The sequence below is a fragment of the Manis javanica genome, chromosome 2 (assembly GCF_040802235.1).
Source record: "Manis javanica isolate MJ-LG chromosome 2, MJ_LKY, whole genome shotgun sequence".
Taxonomy (NCBI): Eukaryota; Metazoa; Chordata; class Mammalia; order Pholidota; family Manidae; genus Manis; species Manis javanica.
The window spans coordinates 3,055,632-3,070,832 of NC_133157.1; the positions used below are offsets into that span (position 1 = coordinate 3,055,632).

The 15,201-nt window shown below is 56.9% G+C and overlaps 1 protein-coding gene across 4 annotated transcripts in view; it reads left to right on the plus strand.

Annotated features, from left to right (window-relative positions):
• VAV2 (vav guanine nucleotide exchange factor 2) overlaps positions 1–15,201 on the plus strand; it is a 167,098-nt gene that overhangs the window by 120,083 nt on the left and 31,814 nt on the right. For all 4 annotated transcript variants that reach the window (XM_037007766.2, XM_037007769.2, XM_073222002.1 and 1 more), the window contains exons 5-8: positions 7,238–7,340; positions 10,095–10,193; positions 11,588–11,656; positions 12,178–12,278. In XM_037007766.2, coding sequence (XP_036863661.2) covers positions 7,238–7,340; positions 10,095–10,193; positions 11,588–11,656; positions 12,178–12,278 — 372 coding nt within the window. The remainder of the gene's footprint in view (positions 1–7,237; positions 7,341–10,094; positions 10,194–11,587; positions 11,657–12,177; positions 12,279–15,201) is intronic.

Here is a 15,201-nt window from a genome sequence, read left to right on the forward strand (position 1 = left end):
CTTAGGTATCCTGCCCAGAGTTACAGAGTCAAGAACGGGTGGGGCTGAGGGTCCGAGCCAGACTAGCCTGACTGCTACCCCCTAGAGGGTCACTAGCAAGAGTCGAGCTCCTACTGATGAGAGACCCCATGGGCCCCGGCCCGCTCTGCAAGGAGATGGGGGCCGGCCCCCTCTGGTCCCAGGTTGACTGGGTGCTGTGGGGCGCAGAGCTCCAGTGTGGCCCAAGAGACTGGTTTGCAAAGCCGGGTAACTAGTGCGAAAGCAAAGCAGAGCATGATGGGATTGCTCTCTGGTGATTCAGAGGCACTTTCAGATCTTGCAGGGCCTTGGTTGGGGTCGTTTCCAAGGATGACGGGAGGCTGGGCTGGGGCCTGTGTCAAGTGCCTTGGATGGGAACCATGGCAGCCTCTCCCATAAGGGACCGCGGGGCGGTGGGGTGGCTCCAGTTCTGGATGCCCATCATAGCTGGGCACTCATCAAGCTCGTGCTGTGGAGAGGACAGACGCACACACTCGGAGCCACCTCCCGGTCACTGCGCTGCACTCCGGGTCACTTCAGACTGGGGGGCGTCTCCTGTGCTCTCCTCCCCCAGCCCCACACCTGCCCTTTCCTTCCCTTGCCTTCCAACAGCCACTGCCACCGGGTGCCCTGGCCCAGCCGGTCCTGACATAAACTAACCTGCTCTAACAGATGCCTGAGACGCGTAAGCCATCCCCTTAGCTAACAAGCAGGGTAACAGCGGCGTGTTCCCGCCATGCTGGCCGAGGAACCGAGCTATTGGGGACCCAAGCTGTCCCCGACGACGCTGCTGCGTTTCAGGAGCTTCCGCGTCTCAGGCGTAACTGCTGCCCTGTCAGTCCTGCCACCTGCTATGAGGCCCATGACTTAGAGTTGGTGCTTTTGTGATCTCTGTGTCCCCAGACCCAGTAAGTTACCAGCACAAAACTGGTTTTAGGATTAAGTAGCAATTTAACTAATCAAATCTGACAGGCTTTGTATCTTCATTGTTGAGTTTAACAAATATGTTTGATTTTACTATCGTAGTTTTGTTTTAATTTTTAGAAAGTCCGCTTCCTTGCTGTTGCTTTTATTTCCCTTCTCCCATGATGTGGAATGTGCACGAAGTGAAATTTCAGTGTCAGTGTTTTGTGATTTCAAATGATGTGCGTGAACCTGTATTTCTTAGCACTCGTGGACCTGAATGAAGCAATGCTCAGAAGAGTGTGTTCCCAAATGGAAAGCACTGCACGTGGGGAGTGTCGGATTGTGCGTCCTCTTTGGCTCTGTTGTGGGGACCCTTAGGGGAGAGACCAAGACCCTCATAGGCAGAAAACAGGCTGCATGCTTCCCCAGCCTCCTGTGGGCTTTGGATAACAGACATTTTGCAGGATATGAGAAGGCATGGTGTGTGCATTTTTTAGATTTTTCTGTCCCAAGTTAAGATGCCAAAGCACAGCTCTCCTTCCTGTGTCTCTGGCTGCCTATTTTTAACCTCAGTGCCCTGGGTGAGCTGGGAGAGGTGGTCGGGAAGTGGTGCGTGAAAAGTGATTCCGTATGAATGAATGTTCTTTGTCTTCATTGATTTTGAGAAAGAAAAGCAAGCTGAGAACATGGTAGAGGACATGTGTTGAGGTGGCCGCCCTGCGTAGACATTCCCAGTGTCCCAGCCTGTGTGCTCCTGTCCCTTCTGTGAATACAGAGTTGCAGAAGGGACTGGGTGACCTCACTGTTACCGGGAGAACCCACAGATTCTTCAAGAAGTGCTCACTGTGGATGGGGTCGGAGGGTTTGTAGCCTGAGGACAGCCTCCCATCCGTGCAGAAAGCTTCACTCTAGCTGAGCTGAGGTGTCAGAAGAAAGAAAGTTCAGGTGGTGGAACAGCCAGAAAGTTAGGAGGAAAACGTTGGAAGGGAGAGACCCACAGAGAGCGGGAGTCCCAATAGTCTAACGATCCACCTAAATCCTTGGTTGGCCTCAGGTAACAGGAAAGACCCTAAGGTTTCCCTCAAGAAAGTCAGCGACCGGAAACTGAATTCAGCAGCCATTGCAGCTGCTGCCCACTGCAGGGAAGACGGGAGTTTGAAGTTTGAGTCCAGCCAAGTTAACTATTAGAACAAATACAACTCGTCAGAAGAAATATTAGGACCTAGAGTCTCTGTACGTCATTCATAATGTCCAGGGTCCAATAAAAAATGACCACACATGCAAAAGAACAGAAAAATATGGGTCACGTTCAGACAAAAACAAAGTCACTAAGAACCACCCTTGAGATGGCTCAGCTGTTACATGTAGCAGCTGTTATAAATATGGTCAAAGACTTTGAGGAAACTATGTGTCCAATGAATGAATAGGTGGGGAGCCTCAGCAGAGAAATGGGAACTGTAAGAGAGGACCGAGTGGAGATCCTAAACTGACAAGCATGACAAATGAACAGTCACTGTATCAGCTTAGTAGGACATTGCAAATGGCAGAGGAAAGCGTCACAGAGCTCGAAAACAGTTTGATGGAATTTTATACTCTAAATAGCAGAGAGAAAAGAAGATTGAAAAATATGAACAGAGCCTCAGAATGTGGGACAATATCAAGTGGCCAAATACAGGTATAAATGGAATTGCAGAAGGAAAAAAAGAGGCTAACACAGGGAAAAAAGAACACAGAAAATATAGTGGCCCCAAACTTCCTAAATTCGAAAACCTCTATGATAAAACTACAAAATGTTGCTGAGAGAAAGTAAAAGGAGACCTACCTAAGTGAAAGCATGTACTGTGTTCATGGATTGGAAGATGCTACTGTGAGGACGTGACTTCCCCCCACATTAGACTATAGATTCAGTAGAGTTCCTATTATGTTCCCAGCAGACTTTGTTTTAAATTGACAAGATGATTGTAAGGTTTATGTGGAAGTATAAGGGACCTTAGAATAGCCTAAACAATCTTATAAAAGAACAATGCTAGAGGATTTAAACTACCTGTTTTCAAGACTTTCTGGAAAACTAATCAGGACTTTACTCGGAATGAGGTTAGAGGAATAGGTTGATGGAATGAATAGGTCAGAGAATTCCAAAGTAGACTCACATTTACGTGTTTAGTTGGTTCTTGTCAAAAGGGTCTAAGTGATCCAGTGGGAAAAAGAAAGTTTTCAAAACCTGTTCTGAAACACCTGGCTATCCCAATGGGAGAAATGAGCCTCACTTTCTAACTCACACCATACCCAAAAGTTAATTTGAGATGGATCAAAGGCCTAAACATAAATACTAAAGCCACACAGCTCTTAGAAGAAAATACAGGAGACAATCTTTTGCAGTGTGAAAGAAAGCAAAGATTTCTTATGCAAGACACAAGGATTTCTTAGGTAGGATGAAGGACAGAGTCAGAAAAATTCTGTAAGTAAGTCTTCATTGAAATGAAAAATGAATGCTTGTCAAAAAGACAGCATTCAGAAAATTAGTAGCCAAAGCCAGAAACTGGGGAAAAGTTCACAAGACCTATCTGACAAATGACTGGTATCCAGAATACATAAAGAACTCCTAGAATTCAGTAAGGAAAAGACAGCAACTAATTTTTGTAAATGGACGAAAGTTTTGAGCAAGCCTTTCACAGGGGAAGATAAATGAATGTCCCCAAGTACATTATGTGAGCAGGAAAATGCAAAATAAAACCGCAGTGATATTTCACTACACACCCACTCCAGTGGCTAGAGTTTAAAAGACTAGCAGTAAACAGAGCCGAAGGGAACCCAGGACAGCGGGGGCTCGAGCACGCTCCCGGCGGGGGTGGAGACACCGCGGCCACTTTGACAAAACGCTCGGAGTTGCTAATGAAACCAAGCACAAGCTCTGGATTTTTGACCCCGCAGTTCCACTCCTTGTGAAATTGCATTTCCAAAGAAAACAAGAGCGTATATGTCCACCAGACGACAAAAAAAAAAAGGACAAGTGCTCACAGCAGCTTTTATTTATAATAACCACAACTTGGAAGCACCCCAAGTGTCCATCAAAAGGAGAACGGATGACAAATCGTGGTACGTTCCTACTGTAGATGAGCGCTCCGCAGTCAATAGGCATGAACCTCTGGGCCGACAACAGCGTGGATGGGCCTCAAGACAGGACGCTGCAGAGAGAAGCCAGACACAGAATTGACCATAACACAGGATGCCATTGGTAGGACATTCCAGAATGGACAGAACTACCCTATGGGGAGGAATAGGAGAAGGGAGGTCACCAGGGGAAGGAGAGGGGATCGATTGGGCAGGAGAGGAACTGTTAGGGGTGATGAAAATGTTCTGTGCTGTGACGGGGTGCAGGTTACATGGGCATCCGTTTGTCAGCGGACACATCAGAGTGCATCTGAGCAAAGACCAGGTGCAAGTCCCACTGAAGGCATTCCGCCCTGTGCTTGTCGGTGCTCCGGAGGTAGGTGTGAGCCTGGAGGTGGGTGAGTGCTGCTTGAAGATGTGCCAGGAACGGGGGCAGGGGGAGGGGCCTGCCACTCGGGGTCCACTCGGGCCTCTAAGCAGCTTCAGTTCCCACCTGTCCAGAAGCTTCTTGACCCCACCAGACTTCCCGAACAACACAGCTCTTCTTTGAGCCCATAATGGGGCTGGTGCCAGGGTCACCTCAAGATGAACAGATGGCCTCTGAACACCCCTCGTGCCAGCTTCAGAGCTCTGTGCACCAAGTACTCTGCAAACGATGGTGCGGTGACTGGCTCACCTGCCCAGGGGCAGCAGAACATGGTCTGCAAGGGTCTAGCAGACCGGGGCAAGTTCCCCGGCGTTGAGCACCTGCTCTCTGCCTGTGCCTCGGAGACCCAGGGCTCGTGAGGGAAAGTAAGAAGTTGCACCTGAGGGCTTGTGGGGTCTGCACAGGGGTGTTTGTGGAAAGGATTCTGAGTTGATGGGACCGTCCTGGAATCAGGTAGGATGTCCCCCCAAACTCGGAATGAGAAAGGGGGGCTCCTGCACTAGGTGACCTTGAGGCCCCCGTGCAGGCTTACTATCATCATCGTTCATTTCATCATTTCTTAAAACATCTCACGGTCACCGTCCCCCCCATTTCCTTCTGCCCGTCAGAGCAAAGCCGATGTCTGTCCCCAGATACTGTGAGTGGCCTCAGCTGCCTTTGAGCTGACTTAGCAGCCCACCTGCTTCCCTGTGTCCCCTCTGTCCCGCACTGTCAGGATTCACTGCAGTGGCTTTGTTACCAGCCTTGCATTGCTGTGTGACAAGACAATGTGGGGGGCTGGCACTTCGGGAAACAACTGCAGGAAGTTGTCTGGACCCCAGTAATGGCAGGAGCTGTTTCCTTCGGGGACAGCATTTTGGAGAGGCAGGGGAGGTGATTTGTGCCAACACAAGTGACCGTTCGCAAGGCTCCCCGAAGGGACAGGACCTCGAAACAGTCACAAATGCCCTTCCTGCCTGCACATCAGCTCCAAGCCGAGCCTCTGTCACTCAGTGTCCGGACGGCCAGACAGACCCCAGCAGAGGGCCGGCAGGAGCAGGGGGAAGGGGAGGGCCTGGGCCATCTCTGCCCGCCCAGTCCCCTCTGAAGCTGTGGCGCATGTCTCCCATCCCTGAAATGGCCACGGGGCTCTCTACCTCCAAGGGTCTGTGAGGCTGAAAAGCAGAAATGCTTTGCGAGCCCCTGACATGTGCGCTGGAGCAGAGAAGGGGCCGCCAGGGCATGGGTGCTGTTTTCATGTCATTGTTACTGGATCCGTCGGCGGGCCTGGCGTGGGGTGACCTGTCCTGTGCAGCTCTCTTGTCTGGCTGACTTTTGGCTTCCTCATACCTGGGATGATGTAAAACCAAGTACCCAGAGGAGAAGTTTCCTCTCCCTCATTGCTCTAGGCTGTCAGCCCTGGACGATGGGAGGGTCTCATCACCAGGAGCTGGCTCTGCCCCACCTCCTGGGGGCCCCCATGGGAAAGCCAGGTGCACCCCACCCCAGGTCACATTGCAGCTCAGCCCCACAGGACTTTGGGGAGGCCCCTCTGGCTGCAGGAGTCTCCCAAGTAGACTTGAATACAATATGCCTCCCTCTCAAGTAGATTTTGAATGACCTCTCTCCCTGCCCCTGCCCTCCTGAGACAATGAAATGACAGCTAATATTCAAAAGCTGGGTTTGGGCTCCAGCTGGAAACCCATTCATAAGAGCTGCCGGGTGTCATTTCTGCTCTTGCTCCCCTGCCCTCCTCTCCCCGGGCCCTGAACTCCGCCTGCCCTGCCTGCTGGGAGGGGAAGTGATCCTTGGCATTTCTATGTCTTCTGGAAGCAAACTGCCGGTCCCCTCCTCGAGCCCAGGCGATTGGAGGCACCCTTGCGCAGAGCCGAGGCCAGCGGGGCTGGCATGGGGCTGAGGTGGCTGCGGAGCACGGCCCGCCCCGGGGATGGACCCCGCAGCAGACTGAGCCGGCTGGCCTGGGCCCAGGGGCTGCTGCCCGTGCACCCTAGGCCAAAGGTCAGATATTTGCTGAGCATCTACTGTCGGGCGTGGTGCTCCAAAGGGAATAAGAGGTTGAGTTTTGTGCAGAGAAGAGACAGGCGTATCCATAGGCACCTGTGACATGACGGGAGGTGTGAGGGGAGCTCCAGAGCACAGACTGGGCGTGGGATCCCAGAGGCCTCTGGGAGAAGGTGTCCCACCGCCTAGTCTTGCAGGGCAGAGGGGATAGCTTGCTGGGGAAGAACCAGGCCTGATCCTGAGCTGAACAAGGGCTTACTGAATCCTGAGTCAGTGGTAACTGGACTCGGTCCATCTGCTCTGCTTTCTCACCGCCCGGTGGGGAAGATGCCCACGCTCGGGCCCTGTGCCTTGGCTTCCCATCTAGGCTGCAAACACCCGGAGACCCCCAGGGCTCCAGGTCACAGGCATGGCCAGCAAGAGGGCACTTGGTCTGGCGGCAGGAGCGTGGGCCCTGAGCTGGGCACTCCCACTGTCCAGCTTGCAAAGATTAAAGTAGCATCTTGCCCCTGGCCCTCAGGTGTGTCTCCAGCATTTACGACAGGGTGGGGAGTTGGGGCTTTGTCAGCGTAGGTCGTTCGGGAAGTGTGGCAGGCAAAACGCAAGACGACGCTCTCTACGCTGCCTGATTCCACCCCACCAGACCCTGGGAGGCTGGTGTGCAGCCCATTCTGTGGTCCAAGAGACCGCCTCTCCCGTTGAGGCCCTCTCCAGCTGTGCCCTTAGACGTGGCTGGAACCTCCCACCCCTCTCACCTGCATCTCTCCCGTGCAGCGAGCATGACCTGGGGGAGGACATCTATGACTGTGTCCCGTGCGAGGATGAAGGGGATGACATCTACGAGGACATCATCAAGGTGGAGGTGCAGCAGCCCATGGTAAGCCGCTGCCCGGCCCGCACGGCGCCTCAGACCCGGCAGGGCACCCTGGCCCTCACATTGAAAAGGCTGCACCCCCAAGGGGCAGCTTCTCCAGTGCAGAGGGAGCTCTGGAGGTCTTTCTCTGTGAAACATCCTAAGGAGATGGGGCTGTGACAGCACTTCAACCGAGCCCTTCCAGGACATGTTGCCATGGACTTCTCCTTTGAAGGATGTGCAGCGCTCCAAGTCCTTTCTGCCCAGGGACCTTTAAATAGCGATGTCGTGCTCGGTCTCACACAGCAGGCACCATTTTACCCCTTTGTGCAGAGAGCGAGGAGACCGCTGTTGGCTCAATTAGCCAGCTGTGAGTCTTGTGTGTGGCAGGGATATTTATTTCCAAGCAGGCGTTGGCTAATAGGCTCTTGGACGCCGGTTTGCTGCAGCGTGGGTTTATTGCCAACAGCTGCCGTGTGGAAGGTTTGGGTCCTGCCAGGCTGGGATGGGGAGGTGGAGACCTGACGAGGCGGGCCACAGCCCCCTTGCACCCCAAACTCCCAGGGGTGGTCAAGAGGCCACTTGCCAGCTGTGGAGACTTTTGATGCCGTTTGCTTTCACCAAAGAAAAGGGGGGAATTTCTCAAAAAGCAAGTTTTAGTGTTTTCCTTCATTACGGGGGTCACCAGGTGTGGTGGGGAAGCCCCTCCCCAATGAGGCCTTTCAGAGAGGCTTTTCCCACACTGGGGGCGCCTGTCCTCCACCAGCGTCTCGCTAGGGAGACACGGAGGTGCCGGGCAGTGGAGCTCTGCTCTTAAGATTGGGTTTCTAATTTTGCCCCCGAAGGGTCTGAAGGTGGGTCTCCTTGACTGCACCTGCCAGGGGTCTCACTCTGGAGATTCAGCTATGGGTCTCTGCGGGCAACTTCTGCCCTTCTCTGCGGCAGCCCTGCGGTGGCCAGTTCTGGTCAGAGCCTCCCAGGGAGGTCTGTTAGGGGGCTGCGAGGCCAGTCTGTTGCCCCACTGCTGAGGTTCCTGCTTGCCTTCTCAGGGCTGCTGGGAAAGCCTGGCTAGACTTCTGGATCTGGCAGCAAGCGAGAGCATGTGGGCGCAGTGGCCCGTGGGGTTATCTGAGGCTCCCTGGCCCCGAGGCTGTGCAGGCTCCCCAGAGACCCCCATCTGTGCCTGGCCTGCAGAGGCCCAGGAATGGGCTCTCCCCAGAGCTTGCTGCTGTCCCTGGTCCTGAAGTGCACGTGGCAGAACTGGGGCTGTGGGGAGGTTCCTGCCTGTGTCCCGAGGACAAGCCATGTCTCACCTGCGCTCTGTGTCCCGGCACTCATGAGCTTCCCTGGTGATCCAGGCAGGGTGGGCCTCCTGCCTCCTGCCAGGTCCTCCGAGATGAAACGGCTGGTTTTCCTCCCTCGCCTTCCCATGTCTGGAGCTCTCTGAGCAGTTTAAGTGGAAGGTAACAGGGGTGGTGACTTTCCAAGGGAGGACAGAGCCTGAGGATGGCAGGTGCCACTCTCAGAGCCCTGACTTGGGGAAGACAGGTGACATACTTGGTCCCAGGGCTGTCCCACCCCCCAGCCAGGCTGCCTGTCGGCTAGATGCAGGCAAGCACCGTGACTCCCCGGGCCCAGCTTGCAGAGCAAGCTGACGCTGCTAACTGGTCCTTTCTACCATTTACTCTTCATGCTTTCAGATTAGATACATGCAGGTAAGTGGCAGCCGGAGGGACGCCTGGTGAGTCCCGCCCATACTGTCTTCCTCCACCTTTTGGGGAGGTTTCAAACCTCTTTGAGAAAACTCCAGGACTATCCCCAGGGAGATGCTGTCAGGCACCACAGCATTGTCACATACACACATAGCTTTAGGAAGACCAAGGACCCTCAACATCCATCCCCATGAGGTCCCACGATTAAGGAGCCCCCAGGCTGAGTGGGGCTCGGGGCTTGGCAAGGGGTCTCCTGCTTGACAGTGGCCTCTGGTCCACCTCAGCCCCCGGGTGGTGTGCCCCATCTGGCATACTTGGAGAGCTGTAACCCTGGCAAACTCACTGAGCCCTGGGGCATTTCTTGGAGGAGGAGGATGGCGTGTCCCGTGTCCCAGCACCACTTTCCAGAGCCTTACTGACAGGCAGATGTGGCCCACTCCGCCTAAGGGACGTTAGGACTGTGTCTGGAACATCCCCAGGAGCCTGTGAATGGCACCCTCTTCCCTGGCCCTGTGGCCGCACAGTCTTCCGGTCAGTCCTGCCTCTGGCCACGTCCCCTGGAGGTAGGGGGCAGGTCCCCCAGTGACCTGGACAGTGGGCCCTGGTTGGAGGCCAGTGGACACAGGGCAAGCCTTGTGCTGTTCTGAGGCACTGACTGGCCAGTGTGGGGACAGCCACTCAGCCAGCAGACAGGGGTCCTCAGGGAGCTGGTCAGAGCCTCTGCCTGGGCGCACAGTGTGCACTTTAAGCATGTCACACCTGCTGTATATGTTGGAGGTGCTGGCTTCTGAGGGCCTTGCTCCAGTCTGGTGAAGACTGAGATTCAGCATAGGGCAGTGGGAGCCTGGATTCTAGAAGCCTCTGTGCCTTCCTCCACACTGTCCCCAGTTCTCAGGTCCAGGCCACACACCCTCTCATGCCTCAGTTTCCTCACCTGAAAAAGGGAGGGAAGGGCTCGGGCGCCCCTGTGTTTCCCATCAGGCCCTGCTCAGCCACACCGAGCAGCCAGCAGGTGTCAGTGGGCGTGGGCCGGGGGCTCCTGCCCACGCCTGTGTCCGTCTGATAGAAAATGGGCATGACGGAGGATGACAAGAGGACCTGCTGCCTGCTGGAGATCCAGGAGACGGAGGCCAAGTACTGCCGGACGCTGGAGGACATCGAGAAGGTGCGCCCTCTCCCATTCCATCCCACGCCGCAGGGCAGCCCCAGTGTCTCCGGGGTGCTGCCAGTCAGGGACGAAGGTAGTGGTGATGGGATGGGCCAGTGGGCTCAGTGACCCTCCCAGCCTCGCCGTCGGGAACCCCCTTGCCCTCTGGTGCAGGAGGCTTTGGCCAGGCCAACATCCTCTGCCATTCTGGCCCCTTGCCCCGCCTCGCGCCTCTTGGCCCTCATCTCGGGCCCTGGGTGGTCCCGAGTGCGTCTCCGAGTTCCCTTCCAGCCCAAACCAGTGTTGCTGTGGCTTCTGCTCCTGAACGCGCTGGGCTAAACTCCGTCGGTGCATTCTCTCCCCCTCCGGGCCAGACACGGGGCTGAGCTCCTCTGCACACCTCCTCATCTAGAGCTCGGCTTCCCCCTCTGTAAACTGGGGTGACAGCAGTACCGCCCTGTTGGTGGCTGTGAGTGTCCTGCCTGGGACACGGGCACAAGGACAGGAGCTTTCTGAGCCCCATGTAGACCCTGCGCTCCCCTGGGTGGCCCATCAGCCCCCTCCCTGCTGGCCTGCCACACACCTAGAGAGCCAGGATGGACCTTCTCCTGCCCGCCCACTGGCTGGCCCCCCGTGGGCAGTGGTTCAGGGCATTCGCCGCCACCCGGCATCCTCACTGCCAACCGCAGAGCTGGCTGGGTGGAAAACCAGCACTGTTTTCCAGGCAGAACTTTCCTGGCTGTTCTTTGGTTGAGGTGTAGGGCCAAGTGTGGTCGTGATGGGATACCTACGCGGGTCTCACTGTTTTGGGCACTGTGGAGCCTCCAGTGGCACCCTGTGATACCCCTTAGCCCCAGGCCTCTGATTCCCCTTCTCCTGCCCCCCACCAGCGCAGTATGCCTTCCCTTGACCCGCCTGGTCCCCAGCCTTGGTGTAAACACACCAGCTACTGTCCCAGGTGCCCGCCTGCCCCTTCCCTGGCAGTCTCACCCTTGTGAGCAGGGGCTCTCAGGTCAGTTCCTTCCAGGGCCCTGAAGGGCCCCTCATTTCCCCCCACACAGCCTAAGTCCCGTAGCAGAAACTGGTGGGCTTCTGTGAACTGTCTCCACCCCTGGTATACAGCCTAGAGCGGGCACTGCCCATCCATGGGTGCTGTGCACATTGGGGGCTAAGCAGGGAGGGTGCTCAGCTGGGCATGCAGTGTGTGGAGCATTTTGGGGATAATGGAGTCTGTAATCCTCCTCTGACAATTTGCAGTAGGTCTTGCTGTCTCCATGTCACAGGGGGGAAACTGAGTCACAGAGACACCTGCATGGCCGCTCTACAGGGAGCCCCTCCCACTGGCCACTGTGGCCTTGAAGGTAGCTGGCACCCTCCAGGTGAGATGGCAGCAATGGGCTTCTCTCTTGCAGAACTACATGGGCCCCCTGAGGCTGGTGCTGAGCCCAGCGGACATGGAAGCCATCTTCATTAACCTGGAGGTGAGGGTCCTGGTCTCCTGGACTGTCCCCCGAGGTCCTGGAGATCTGCGTCCCTGCCAGCCACGTGGTTGGTCCTGGCAAGAGGGTGTTTTATGAGATGGGGGAAGGGGGCCACCCCGGTCACTTCCCCAGGGCCCAGCCCACAGCTCCGCAGTGGAGAGACGGTATCCTCAGATCCCGTGGCCTGGACTGCCACCAAGAGCCACCCTGCTTCTGAACATAGTGGCATAGTGGGAGGGCTGCTGGGATGCCATCACTGTCCTGCTCTGGCACCAGAGCCTGCCCTGGGTCAGTGCCACAGATCTGGACATGCTGTGGATGGCTCCACATAGGGACCCTCCAAGAGCTCCCGTGCCTACCAGGGGGTAACTTCGGGCTGAACTACCCGTGCCATTTATGTGCGATGCTCACCCAGCGCCAGGCTTCACATAAAAATCCCTAATCAAAAGCTGCAAGGAGTGGGATTCGAGAGCACGCGCCCTTCCTGTCTGCTGAGCCCGCCCGCTGTGTTTCTGCCCCAGGACCTCACAAAAGTGCATCATGGCTTCCTGAGGGCCGTCGGCGCGTCTGTAATGCTGGGTGGTGGCACTCTGGCCAAGGTCTTCCTCGACTTCAAGGAAAGGTGTGTGCAGGCCGCCCTGCCGGCCCCTCCCTGTCCGCAGGGCCTCCGCCTGTACCTGGGTGGGAGCCTCGCACTGTGTGGCACCTGTGGGCCCCTGTCCTTGCCTGTGAACTGAGGAAGCCGCCCGTGCTCCCCACCATCACAGCCTGGAGGGGTGTCCCCAGCAGCGCCTGGGTGGGAGGGGCCCTCACGGGGCCTCCAGCAGCTCCCTCTGCGTCTATCCCTGGAGGACATTTATGCCGTCATGGGGCACCTGCTATGCGTCAAGCCCCAGGGAGCCGGCCCCGGGCTCTGTGCAGGGTGGGGAGGTGGCACGAAGCAGCTGCTGCTGGAAGGCAACCACGCAGGTCTGGGTGAGAGGCCTCGGGGCCTGGGGAGATGCAGCGGAGAGTCCCCGCCCCAGCTCCCCAGGGGAGGCCATTTCCCTGCCCGCTTGCTCGTGCCAAGGAGGTAAACAGGTCAGGCCTGTGCTGCCAGTGTGGCTGGTCCGTGCCCAGGGAAGGGTTGCAGTGGCCAGGTGGGTGGAGGGGCCCGGACTTGGGAGGGTGCAGGGGGTGCGGCCGCAGCCCTGGGTGTGCGTGCTTGGCCTACCCTGGGGAGACAGTGGTTCCAGAGCCCAGAGGTGCAGAGTCTGGACCCTCTGTCTGTGCCCTGGTCTCATCTGAGGCTCCACAGCTTGGGGGCAAATGTCTGCGAGGCTGAGGGGGTGTAGATGCTCCCAGTCGGGGTCCGAGGCGGCCACTCTCCAGCCGGTGCCTGGGCAGTCAGGCTGTGTACACACAGAGCCAATGCCGGCCTCCGTCCTGCAGAAATCCACCCGTAGTAAGTCCCAGCAGTGTGGCCCCTCCGACTGCCCAGCCTCTCAAGCAGAAAAAAATGTTGATGGAGGAGAAACAAGTCATTTAAGAACCAGTGTGGGGACTTGTGTCTATATATATATTGTTGCTGTTAGGAGGCCTCCATGAATCTGTTTGCTTCTTTGCTCTAAGCCTCTGTTTGTGACCCCAGCTGGTGGAGGTGGAGAGCCAGCCTTCTGTTCTCCGGAATGTCCTGCCGGAGCCCGGCAGGGGAGGACTGGGATTCTGGGAGCTTCTAACTAGGTGCAAGGGGACAGTTGTCAGGACGGCTCTGCTGTCTCCGCAGGCAGCTGTCCTTTAAACGGGGGATGGGGCGAGATGACTCGATGCCCAGAGCTGCGGGGAGCCCGGGAGAGGGTGTCTGCAGCCGCTGGGGTCTCAAGGGACCCAGCTGGACACCGTGCCTTGCTTTCTGTCTCTCTGACCCTTTGGGGGTGTCCTGAAGATTCTGTCTTGGTGGTTCCTCCATCTGGCTGCTCATGAGAGCCACCTGGGAGCTTGCTGAAAATACCGATTCCTAGGGCCACTCTGCAGGGCCAGTGGGGTCCAGGGGCTATAGAAGTGCCACAGCGGCTGGCAGGGATCCCACACCCACTGCCTCATCTGTATGAGGGTCCCTGCATCACCCACCAGGCGACTGTGAGCTCAACTCACGCCCCTCCCTGGCCAGGTAGCCCATCCAGGGCTGGGTTCTCAGCTGCCTTCTCCTAGGAGCCCCTGAAGGTGCGCCCCCAGGCCTCGTGCTCTGTGGCTCCAGGTGGGGAGCTGGCTCCCCTCCTGAGCGGGCAAGGAGCCCCGAGCCCACTCTCTCAAGGCTGTGGGTTGGGGACTCCTGGGGACATGAGACAGCAGGCCCCGTGCACAGGTGGCCAGGGCGGGGATGCGCCCGGGCTGGGCACAGATGGGTGACCTTCCCTCCCCTGAGACTTCTAAACCCCTGGCCAAGAGCTCAGCTGCCTGCCTGTCCCCGTGGCCCCCTGTGCCCTTCCCTGGCCCTCGGGCCTGTTTCCACCTCTGGGAACTGTTCCAGTGAGTGGAATGCATTTTGGCACCAGGCACCCTCCAGATAGGCTGCTTGTCACCCACCCAGCAAGTCATGGGGCCCAGGCCCTCTGGGTGGGTCCATCAGGGAAGGCGCTGGAGTTTACTTGCCAGACGGCTGTGGCTCTGTCCCAGGGTCCACCTTTTCTGCTGCTTTCCTTCCGTATTTCCGAGTCAGCCTAAGGTCCTAATGCTCACTTGCTTCCCAATTCTGCAAGCATTTCTAGGTGCCTGCTGTGCCCAGCTGCTGTTCACCATGTGGAATAGAGCAGGCTCTGCTGCCACCGGGTGGGGAGAGAAACAAGACAGGCCAGGACCCATCGTGACAGGCTGTAGTGTGCTTGAGAGCAGAGGAGATGGGCGTGGGGGTCTTGTAGCCAGGATGGGGCCCCCTGGGACCTCAGTGAGGAATCAGCCCTGAAGAGGTAGGGTGAGTCGGGCGGCAGACACCCTGTTAGGGGCACTGGCAGGGCCAGTTGGAGGCCCTGCAGGAGTCTGGTAGGCCAGGGTGGTTTGTGAAGAAGAAAACCACTGAGGATTCCAGTGGCAAGATCCTGACTGCTCATCCCAGGTGAAGGGTGGAGTAGCATCCAGATGTGGTATGACCAGTGCCAAAAGGGCAATCACCTCCTTCTCTTTAGAGGTTATACTTCCATTAATGTAGCCTTGGTCCTCAGATAAGTCTCCTTTCAGTCTTGTCATGGGGCCTAAAGGGGCCGTCTCCCACACAGAGGGAGCCGGGACTTGGGAAAGGCTCGCAGGATGACTACAAAGGGACCGGCTGTGGGGCAGCGATGGCCACTGGGATGGCAGGAGGGCTAGCGTTTAGGAGGCACGCTGGAGCTTGGCACAAGTGCTTAGGGGGAACACAGATCAGAGTAAGAGTAAAAGCAAGTTGCTGCCGGCCCCCTAGACCCCGTGGGGTCTCTATGAGTGTGGGGAGAAGGTCCTGAGGCAGGTAAGCACTTGAGCACCTCGGGCTGCTCAGTGTAGCTCGGGGGATGCTGTGCCCCGCCTGTGGCTTC